Genomic DNA, 11,911 nt, shown 5'->3' on the forward strand with positions numbered 1-11,911 from the left:
TTTTTTTGGGCTTATCCTGATGAGTTTCTTCAAAACTTTTTTAAAACACACTTCCCAAAAATTTGTTCTGTTACAGTGTTGCCAGGGGTAAATACGATTTATTTTTGAATCATTTTTTCCAAAAAATATTTTAAACAAATGTCACGGTCCTGGAGGAACGCCTTAGAGTTACCCAATTGAGCGAAAATATTGTCAAAATAGTTTCTTCGCCGATTTAATCAAGATTGGGGGTTTGGACAACCCTATTGTTTCATTTCCATCGAACATGTAACGATTATTTTGTTTGTTTTAATCATTTTAATAAACTATCTGATATTTGATTCATCATGAGCCTCATCATCGAACAAATTCACTAACAAGTTTCGTTCAAGATCAACTTAGGAGTTTAAGCTTATTCTTCCTTTTCCAAAGCACACCCATAAATCATCGCAGTTTTTCACACGACTGCTGGCTTCAATTTCCTCCCGCGGTGGATTAGAGCGAAAATATTTGAACACCACGTCCCGAAGGTCGTCACCCAATCTGAAATGAACAGTTTCAGCAATTTAGAAAAATATTTTGTACAACAATTTTCAAAAGCTAACCTCACTTCAGTGGCATTGCCTATCGCTGGAAAATGTTCGAAATCATTAGAAAGATTAGAAGGAACAACCACATAATAATAATCATTAGAAATCAAACCGCTGATACTAGTTTGATTCGTTACATCCACTACTTTAACCTGCCTTATGCGGTCATCTTTCTCCCGTTTTGGATTGAAAGTGAACGTAAGGCCCGAGACTTGCATGCAATTAAACTGCTCCTCATCTGCTGGGTTGACAGATTGTTCCAGAACGTTCCACAAATCTTCTCCCTTGAGACGAACCAATGATAACGGTGATGATTCGGGAATCGCTGCCATTATCTGTGCGATTGAAACATCTGAAAATTTAAGGCGTGAATAAAGTTCCAAAGATTTGATCTTTTACGGGGAAACACCTACTTCCCTCAGGTATTGATTGATGGAAATATGCTCCAGGGATCATTGCAGATGGTTTGAAGGTGGAATTCGAAAACTGTAAAACGAACAATTTCAACTTCAAAACTTAAATAGATAATTACCCCTTCTCACATGATCTGCCATAGCATCTGCTACAAAATCACCCAAGTTGCACTCCCGAATGCGACAGAAAGAATAATCTAAATTAACTTCCGATAGTCCCTGGCCTTGCGATTGTAAATCTTCGACGGTTTTTGCCCAACCTTGCATCAAATTCTCAACGTCCGGCTGAGGTTTGATACTGTTATTAACGTAAACCGGGAAGCCTTCCCAAAACTTAACCCGACTATGGTGGTCAAAATAAACTGTCAAACGGCCAACGTACTTCCCGAATGCCTTTGCTTGGATGATTGGGATCTGAAATTGGTGAAACTAGGTTTATTCAAAATTGAGAATAATATCTGTAAATTACTCATACTAACAGTTCTATCTTTGCCATTTTTCTCAATGACGACCTCAGTCGGGTAATCTCCATCTATTTTATCGTTTTTGTCATACGGTGCGCCGGAATTTTCCGGAAACAGAAACGACTGGGAATGACCTCCGACTATAAGATCGAGGTTTCTGCCGGCTTCCTTGGCTATCCTTCTGTCCACTTCCAGCCCACACGATGATAGGACAATGATTATTCTCACATCAGTCTGAATCAATCGACTTGCGTAATGTTGGACCGATTTTACGGCATCCGTTATTTCAACTTTACCGTTTAACTTTTCACTCTTCAATGGGTTAACAGAATTCAATGGATTGAACAGTAGAAGTAACATAGAAAAATACTCACATTGATTTGATCATTCGCTACTCCAATGAATGCAACTTTTCTGCCACCAACAACTACTGTTTGAACATCCGGAACATTGTCCAGACCTTTGATTTTCTTAACGTTTGAAAGCACATAGGGTATATCGTGTTGCCCCAGTTGTTTCAAGAAGGGAAGCAAGTCATCAAATCCGTCCGCAAGTTCTGACTCCCCAAGAGTCTAAATAAAAATAACTAATAAATCTTTTTCTCTTGGCATAAATAAGGCGCTCTTACCATGACTGTAGTATTAAGTGACTTAACAAACTCAATCGCAGTCTGTTGTTTCATAAAATTGTACCAATGGCTGCCGAAAAAGTTCCCCCCAGTATTCAGGACAATCGGATTGTCTGTCCGGTACCGATTTCGTAGATCCTGCACCACCGAATGAATCCGAGCAAATCCTGCAATGCATTGGCCAGCTTCCTTTTCGACGGCCGTACAATCTTCCGATTGAGTGTTTGTCTCATCAAATCTGGAAAATAAATTTAATTCGAAAGATTAAGAAAAAAAAACAACAATTGATAATTTTTAGTGTTTTCAAGTTTTACCTGGAATGGAAATCGTTGAAATGAATAATTGTCAATGAATAAAAGTTCAGTAAATATTTACGCTCATTGGGTAAATTATCCTTCGCATTCGTAAATCCTTGATACAAAAATAATAAAACTAGATACAGTAGATTTTTGCTCATTCTGACCAGCACGTCTCTCAATCGATTTGACCAGTAAGAAGACAGGAACAGAATGAATGAATTAGCAATTGATTGCAAAAATAATTAGCACGTGCATCAGCAATTGAATCAATAACTTGCATCAATCTCCAGATGAGTGAACGATTGGTTGACCAATCAACAGTTTCTCAAACCTTTAAGTAATCCATAATCTGTGGGTTCTTATTCAGCTTCAAATTAGTGAATAAAAACTAAAGGGTGTCCACGATGAAATTGCCACACACAAAATTGGTTCGAAAAATTTGAGTTTTCATCCGATTGCCATCAATTTTTCAGGGATTGAAAAATAACTATTAAACTTAATTCTACATTTTACTCGTATTTTATTTACAGTCCATACGCAAATACCCGCACCTTGGCCTTAACCATGGCTCTAAGATTCTGCACAACTTACTTACTTACTTAATGATCCCGCGCCGATCCTCCGGTACATAGGGCTGTGGTAAAAGACCTCCACTGTTGACGATCCGCAGCCAGCGTCTTCACTTGGTCCCAGTCAAGATTCTCGTCGACAGTTCGGATTTCAGCGGCTAGGCTTCGCCGCCACGAGTTTCTGGGTCTGCCTCTTCTTCGATGACCTTCTGGATTCCAATCTAGCGCCTCTCTGCAAATCTCGTTTTCATCTCTTCGCAGCGTGTGCCCAATCCATCTCCACTTACGTTCCCGAATCTCGATTTCTAGCGGCCTTTGATGACACCGGCGATGTAGTTCCTCATTCGAGATCCAGTTGCCAGGCCACCAAGCGCGGATGATATTCCGCAGGCAGCGGTTTACAAATACTTGCAGTTTTCGCGTCGTTACCGCATATGTGCACCAAGTTTCGCACCCGTACAGCAATACGGATTTGACGTTTGAGTTGAAGATACGGATTTTTGTTCGTAGAGAGATCTGGCGTGACCGCCAGATGTTTCGGAGACTCGCAAACGCAAATCGGGCCTTTCTGATCCGGGTTTCGATGTCTTTTCTGGTACCACCATCAGGCGTTATCTGGCTACCAAGATACTGGAAGCACTCCACTTTCTCAACTTGTTGCCCAGCTACCATGAAACTGGAGGGATTTCCTGTGTTGATCTCCATCGACTTGGTCTTTCCGACATTGACTTTGAGACCTGCTGCCTTGGAACTTTCGGTGAGGTCGTCGAGTTTGCTCTGCATATCTGGTTGTGTTCGGGCGAGCAAAACAATATCGTCAGCCAGGTCAAGGTCGTTCAGTTGCTCCATTGTTGATGGATTCCACGGCAATCCTCGGTTCGGTTCACAGTCAATCGATCCAATCAGAATCTCATCCATTACGATTAGAAAAAGTAGCGGCGATAGAATACATCCTTGTCTCACTCCAGCAGTTACCGGGATTGGTTCGGACAAGACACCGTCGTGCAAGACCTTGCACGAAAATGCCTCGTACTGTGCTTCGATGAGATGGACTAGTTTCTCTGGGACCCCTCGTCGCCTTAGAGTCGCCCAGATGTTTTCATGGTTAAGTCGGTCGAATGCTTTTTCGAAATCAACAAACACCAGCAGAAGAGAGTCCTGGAATTCGTTGATTTGTTCCAGTATTATTCGTAGCGTTGTGATGTGGTCCACACATGATCGTTCGGATCGGAATCCAGCTTGTTGCCGTCGGAGTGTAGCGTCGATTTTCTCCTGGATCCTGTTCAGGATCACTTTGCAGAGTACTTTGAGGGTTGTACAGATCAACGTTATGCCTCGCCAGTTACCGCACTCTGTCAGGTCTCCTTTCTTCGGGACCTTTACGAGGATACCCTGCATCCAGTCGGCCGGGAATGTTGCAGTATCCCAGATGTCAGCGAAAAGACGGTGCAACATTTGTGCTGATAGGGCAGGGTCGGCTTTCAGCATTTCAGCAGGGATGCAATCGATCCCAGGTGCTTTGTTGGATTTCATGTTTTTGATTGCCGCTTCTATTTCAGCCAGCGAGGGCGCTTCCGAGTTGACGCCATTAATGCGACTTACTGTTGGCGCTTCGAGCTGCGGGTTCTGTTGGCCATCGCTATTCGTGACTCGGAAGAGTTGTTCGAAGTGCTCAGTCCATCGTTTGAGCTGATCTGTTCGATCGGTCAATAACTGACCTGCTCGGTCTTTCAGCGGCATTCTTGCATTAGTCCTTGCACCACTGAGGCGGCGAGAAATGTCATAAAGTAATCGGATATCTCCATTGGCGGCGGCTCTTTCCTTCTCTTCAGCTAGGGAGTTTGTCCAGGCTCTCTTGTCTCGTCTACAAGCTCGTTTAACTGCCTTTTCCAGCTCCGCATATCGTAAGCGGGCGGCTGCTTTGGCTGACCCGGTACATGCCTGCTCAATTCCGACTTTTGCCTTTCTCCAATCATCAACCATCCTCCAAGTTTCATTCGACATCCATTCACTCCTTCTTCCACAAACTTTACCGAGAGTACCATGGCTCGTCGTGTTAAAGGCATTCTTGATTCCACACCACTGTTCTTCGACTGTTCCGTCTGTCGGCAGCTCCGAGGCTCGGGATTCTAGCTGTTCAACGTATGCCCTTTTCACCTATGGATTATCCAACCGGCGGACGTCGTATCGACACCCGACTTTCTCCTCGCGCCGTTGGACACGCGCAACTCTCAGTCGTATCTCGCCAAGGACGAGGTGATGGTCAGATGCAATGTCTGCGCTTCGTTTGTTGAGGACATCAAGAAGGCTCCTTCTCCATTTTCGGCTGATGCAGATGTGGTCAATTTGATTTTCTGTTCGGCCATCTCGGGATACCCAAGTGACCTTATGTGCTGGTCGATGGGGGAAGAGCGATCCGCCGATCACCATGTTGTTGTTGCCACAAAATTCTACAAACAGCTCTCCGTTTTCGCTCATCTGTCCTAGGCCATGGCGCCCCATGATGCGCTCAAGGTCCTGATTATCGGAGCCAATCTTTGCGTTGAAGTCGCCCAAATGGATTTGAATGTCACCCTTCGGAATTCTCTCAACCACGCTGTTCAATTGACTGTAAAACTGCTCTTTCTCCTGCAAGTCGGCAACGTCAGTTGGCGCATAACACTGGACCATTGTAAGGTTTCTAACCCGTGTTCTGAATCTGGCTACGATTATTCTTTCGTTTATCGGTTCCCATCTAATGAGGGCCGCGTAGGCCTGCGGGCTTAACAGGAAACCAACTCCTCGTTCCCGAGTAGCATGTTCTCCTCGTATGCCAGAGTAAAGCAGGACTTGCCCGGATTGTGTCTTGTGTTCTCCAGTATTAGGCCAACGGACTTCGCTCAGTCCCAGAATTTCAAGCTTGAGGCGGCTAGCCTCTCTAGCAAGTTGTTCCAGTTTGCCTTGTTGGGCAAGGGTTAAAACATTCCAAGTTCCAATTCGTGTCCGTGTTTTCATGCTAAAAGTCGTCGCCAAAGTTCCAGATCGGTCATTTCTTTCGGATTCCGTAACAATTTTAAATCGGGAGCAGTAGGTTGTTAGCCTAAAGTCCCTATCCCGCGATGGGGCTGCCATCTTGGACTTAGCTGGCGGGAGCCGCATTTCATAAATTCAGCCGCTTGCTGCAAGACAGACGCTGTTTGAGCCGCCCCTGACCTGGAGAACAGACGCTCGGTTGTTGTTGCACGCCGCCCCTGACCTGGGGAACAGACGCGTGCGGCCACCTTCTCAGTCTGCATGCGACCAAAGCATCCACCGGGGTTGGGTACCCGATCTCCGCTTAGGTTACTCGCATCCCAGCCGGCACCGCGGGGAGGTAGAGATAGGAGTTGTGAATAAGAGGTGATATGACCACTATGGGGTCTCGTGTTGCACATTATCCACCGTTTACCAGCCGCACAACCTGTACATCTGCACAACCTGTAAATCAACCGTTTTTTGAATGTAAACCCATACTTTCTTCAGTTCTTCGACTGTCTTCACTACCTTAGGTCACTCAAGAAGGTGCTCCTTCATAATCGTTCAGTACTTCTCGATAGGTCGGAGCTCCGAAGTGTTGGGAGGGTTAAACATTTTCGACACGAAATTGACCTTGTTGTCTGCATACCTATTCAGCACTTCCTTGGAGTAGTGGCATGAGTAGGGTTACCATACGTAGGTTCTCTTTTAGGAGTACATGTACACTTTTTCGATCGAAAACGGCCGTACTCTTCTGGGGAGGAGTAGGCGATGCCTTTTGTCAATCGCACGCGTTTTTCTGTCCGTCCTCGAAAAATTTCGAAAAATGTTAAATTTTACATCGTAAAATAGATTAGAATATGTAAAAAAGTGTTTTGAAGTGATGGCTGGCCAACCGGGTGGCTGCGTAAGCGCGTGATGGATTGATTTTTGTTGCTGGGTAAAATTGTAGCATTTACACTAGCCTACATCAGTTTGAGCACCACTGTAAGAACACTCAGAGCTAGGTTGAGAAGAACAATAGATTCCCTCGTGATCTAGTGGATAAATTTTTTGAATCCACTAGATGAAAAGGCATAAAAGAGATCGCAATTGGCCGCACGTGATCATTGCGTTTTGAGTTGGTGATGTTGGCACACACAGAAGCCGAGCTCTCAATTTTGAAGTGGAGGTCCACCACAATCTGCGGGATGATCATCGATAGTGATCGTGATTGCTGGATATTCCAGATGAGACCGTTTAACGAGATCGGCCATGTTCACAGCCATCAGAATGTTTTAGAAAGAGCTCGAAAAGAAAGCGATCACGATCATCTTCAGCACAACGATCAGTCAGACGATGTACTTGTACTTGTAAGTTCGGTGCAGTGGTTGATTTTGCTGTTTTTTTTTTAATGTGGATCGCGATCATCTCCAGGAAACCATCGGCCTTTTATCCTTCCCGCTGGATTTCATCGTTTGGGACTCGGACTCGAATGGAAGAGATCGATGCCGTCAAGTTAAGGACTAATGCCGAAAAGGTCACGAAATGTGTTAAGACAATTCAGCCAGCTAGTTTTAAGTGTTTTTTTTTTTGCAATACATCGTTGTTATATTTTGATATTTTCTAAAGATTTTCGTGTGAAGTTTTGTGCTGAGCAAGTGTTCCATCAAGAACATGCTGCGGACCCACGACTTCCCGCTAACAGCCGGGCAAGGAAAGGTTTGTTGACAAATTCCTCACGGAATTTGGCGCGAAAGCCAACATTTTGCTCTGGACCTTGCCATCGGAAAATGGATCTTCTTTCCGACCAAAAAACGTTACAAAATTCGGGTTCTGGAGGAAACGCGCTTAATGTGAGGAGGAGTGTCCGCAAAATTCAAAATAGAGAAAAATTAAAAAAAAAAACGTTTTAACAATAAGTGAATTGAATTGTGCATCCAAATTTACCGGATTGTATCGAAAACAAACGGGGAGAAAATTGTGCTCGAGGTTTTCAACCGATTTCTCAGGTATCTGAATTATTTTGCAGCATATGAGATCGAAGCTAAGAAGTTTTTGAATTATTTTTATTGATTTTTAATTAATTTTATGTTAGTTCTGCAACCCAACCTTCGGGTAGTGGTCATATCACCTCTTGTCTGCAACTCCGATTCTTTACCTCCCCGTGGTGCTAGCTGGGGTGCGAGCAACCTTAGCGGAGATCGGGTACCCAACCCCGGTGGATGCTTTGGTCGCATGCAGACTGAGTCAGGGGGCTTCGTACGCGTCTGTTCTCCATGTCAGGGGCGGCGTGCGGAGTGCAACAACGTGTTGGTGGTGTTCGGGACCCAATTTAGCAATTAATTTAATTGTTGCCCCTAAATGTATGCACCAAAAAAGTTCTTTTTTTGATTAAGGTACACCGGGGTAAGTGGGGACGGTTTTTCGTATAGTTCAACTTTAAAAAATCATTAAAAAATCAGCAGTGGGTCAATTTTGATAAAACCGCGTTCAATGTGATGCAGAACATGTTGTTCGCAAGTGCTGAAGAGATGAGTTTGATAGACGCAAAGCGAAAAAAGTTATCACGTAAATTGTAATGGACGGCTGGTGTCTTCACTTACCCCGCTTTATGGGGTAAGTGGGGACGGTAAATTTTCTTTTTGATTTCTCACGAAATTTTCAACAATTTTGTGTTTTTTTGGTTGAATACGTTACTTTATTGCTCGAATTCAATGATTATTGTGTGTAATCCGATATTATCGAAAATATATATGTACTTATTCAAAAAAAAAAAACAAGTACTTTTCCCAACTTTTCATGATCTGCATGCTAAATAAAGCTAATTTGTATTGAATGAAGGAGAGAAAATTGAAAAAATGTGTAAACATCAAGTATGTATAAAGCCGTCCCCACTTACCCCAGGTAGGGTTTGAAGACAAAATTTTAGATTTTTGCAAATAAACCCATTTTTCTCAATTTTTAACCGTCGTTTCTTTTCCTAAATGGTTGTTTCGAATGTAAGGATTGTTTCAATGTAGAGTTTTTCGTCAAGAGCCAGCTAGTTTACGAGAAATTTGCGATTGAAAAAGATGCACATCAACTCTACATCGTAGTTAAAAATAGAAAATTTACAAAAAGTCACCGTAAACATCCGCAATTGTCGGAACCGTATCTCTTTTACAGTTATTGGATAGATTACAAGTAAATTAAACATTCTGCATTAAAAGTTTGAAAAAATAGTTCACAGTATTGTTTTAATAGCCACCGTCCCCACTTACCCCGGTGTACCTTATAAATGTTTTTAAAAGAAAACGTTAAAAAGCAAAGTAAAATTTATAAACTAGCATTTGTAAATAAAATTTGTATCCTTCATGATCAAGAAAACTCGTAAAAACCGTCGATCAATGTTACACCAATGAATCAGATTCAAAACAGAGACGAAATCGATTTTTAAATCAAATTAAAAATAGTTTAATAAATTTCTGCAACCATGTTTAGGTTCATAGGAATCCAGTACTAGTTTTAAAAATATGAAACATGCCACATTCCCATTAACAAAAAAATAATTGAAAAATATTGAAAAAAACTGATCAATATTACCCCGGATTACGATACCAGTAACCTTCATAAAAACTAATGAAAGAAATAAGAATCAAAATCGACAAAGCAATTGAATTAAATCGCAATGGCGAACCACAGCAGCATTCCAATCAAAAACCCCGAGAATTAATTCCAAGTGGGTTTCGGTTTCGTGTCTTTGATTGTTGTCGTCGTTGTCATCTCCAATGCTGGCTTCGGAGAATGACCCTTGAAAAAAGACATTGCACCTCCAATAAAACCATCATCCGACACAAACAAAATAAAACACGATTAAGCGCATTCGTTGTGTGGTTTCGGTCGTTTTGGTTTCTCCATTTTGCCTCCTTTGCCCAGATGATAAGGTTAGGTATGGTGTTGTATTTAATTTTCATCAACCATCTTTGCTGCTCCTCGAAAAAGCCACAACTCCAAAGAGAGAGGCCACTTGGGGGAAAATTCAAACCAACCAACATTGCAACCGAGGCATTTTTTTCTCCTTTGCCCACTACCCATCAGTGAAGTGGAAATCCTCCGTGGAAATCACTTATATTTTAATTTCCGCTCGTTTACTTTTGGTTATGTTTTTCCTTCTTCTTCGCCTTTCGATGTTTCCTTTCCTCAGGAAGGTGAGCTCTTTGAAATGCTAATATGTATAAGAAGGCGGTCGAACTTTTCTTCTACTCTACTACACTCCAAGAGCAAACCATCAATTATTGTGAAAGTATCAAAGAATCAATTTTTCATTCCGCTTTTCGGCTTCTATTCAATGCGAAAAGAGAGAATCAGAGGTTTGTTTGTCTGCTCGAAGATGAATATCGTAATCATACAGATGTTGATGCCAACAACAGCACATTGAGAAAACATTCCACATCCTCCTCTTAACTAGATCGAATCCTTTGAGGTTAATGAAAGGGAAGGATTGTTTACCAAACAACAAGAAGAAGTCACTGACGTGTATCATTTTTGGGAGCCCACCGGAAATTGAAATCGACCCCTTTTTTTCTCATCAGGCCGATTGATACGAATCGATGAAATCGAAACATGCTTTTTTTGCTTGCACATGTGTTTTGGTAAATGGTTCTCAATCATATGTTTGAAGGTTTGATTGGAAAATAATACAAAAACATCCTTGAAAGGGTTTATTTTTGAATATTTTGGTCTTTTTCTCTTCGAAAAGCTCTTGAAAGTTTCAGTGAAATTAAATGTCAATTAAGGCGGATGCTGAAATAAAAGTGATGCTGCTGTTGACATCTCGTTTAAAATGTTTAAAATAGATTACTAAAAAATCCTTCTCAAAACAAAAGTTCATAAAAAATATTGAGACATTATCTGAAAATTTCTAATTTTTTTTTTGGAACTCCAGTCCAAAATGATATATTATAAATCTATTTTAAACAAAGTAATTCAAGAAACTAGGTTAGTTTTTTTTCGGTGAAGTTTGATGATAAAGTAATACAGAACATCCTTTCAAACTTTCAAATTTCCTCTATTCAACTCAGTTTAGGGCTAAATTAAAGTAACGACACTGTTGAAGACTCGATTAAAAATGGTTTCTGGAAATACATTTCTTAATAAATACATCTTCAATAAAACATGATGAAACACTATATAACGATACTTTCAAATATCCTACAAAACACGTAAACTATCTGTTCGTTACATCGAAAAAGTTTACGAAAGCGCGCCATCTGGTTGTGGGTAACACCTGTTCGAGAATTCATCGTACCCCTCGTCCGTCAACGCTCGATCAACGAATCAAGGAGAAACGCAAAAATATTGTAAAACGGGCTGCACTTCCGCCAAAGAGATTATAAAAGGAAGAAGGTGACAGCCCGAATTTCCTCTTTGCTCTGATTGGCCAGCGAGACATCAACAATCATCAGTTGTTTACTTTTGGATCAAGTGTATCATTATAAGTTAAATTGTGTAAGAAAAGTTAGTAATTTAAAGAACATTGAAGTTTTGGATTAATAAATAAGTAGTACCAAAGAGAATAAAGTGAAAATTAATTAAAAACTGGACTTACCTGTGAGTGCGCTACCTAGAAAGAAAGTTTAAAAAGAAATTACTTACCTGGACTCTGGAACGTGTACCTGTGGAAGAAACTATACTTACCTGGGAATCTGGAACGTGATTGAATCTAAAGTGAGTGCATTAATCTACTGCTACCTGCTCTTGCTATCGACATATGGTCCTTCGAACCGGATGCACGTCGAAACTCCGTGCATTAATCATCTGAACGCCGTCATCCTCACCTGGCAAGAATCACGTGTCTGGAACCGAGCAATTTCTATCATCTGCACGAGTCCTCAAGGCGATTCTGCTGTTATTCTAATTTACAAGGCATAGAATTGCCTTAAAAAGGTAATTACCATTCCAACCCCTTTACTTTTCCACGTTTTGTGCTACCTGGTCGCTTTTTGCAGCCCACG

General features: G+C 41.6%; 1 protein-coding gene across 1 annotated transcript; it reads right to left on the reverse strand.

The window, feature by feature from the left end:
- Positions 1-676: 676 nt before the first annotated feature.
- On the reverse strand, positions 677-2,531 carry LOC129754052 (apyrase-like; the record flags this gene model as incomplete). The annotated part of the gene is made up of 7 exons (XM_055749911.1): positions 2,389-2,531; positions 2,075-2,312; positions 1,821-2,018; positions 1,462-1,758; positions 1,112-1,396; positions 983-1,055; positions 677-921 (listed from the first exon to the last, which is right to left on the reverse strand). Coding segments are annotated over exons 1-7 (1,479 nt in total), but the record flags the coding sequence as incomplete, so codon positions are not given.
- Between the last annotated feature and the right edge of the window lie 9,380 nt (positions 2,532-11,911).

Source organism: Uranotaenia lowii, chromosome 3 (assembly GCF_029784155.1).
Source record: "Uranotaenia lowii strain MFRU-FL chromosome 3, ASM2978415v1, whole genome shotgun sequence".
In the NCBI taxonomy this organism is placed as follows: Eukaryota; Metazoa; Arthropoda; class Insecta; order Diptera; family Culicidae; genus Uranotaenia; species Uranotaenia lowii.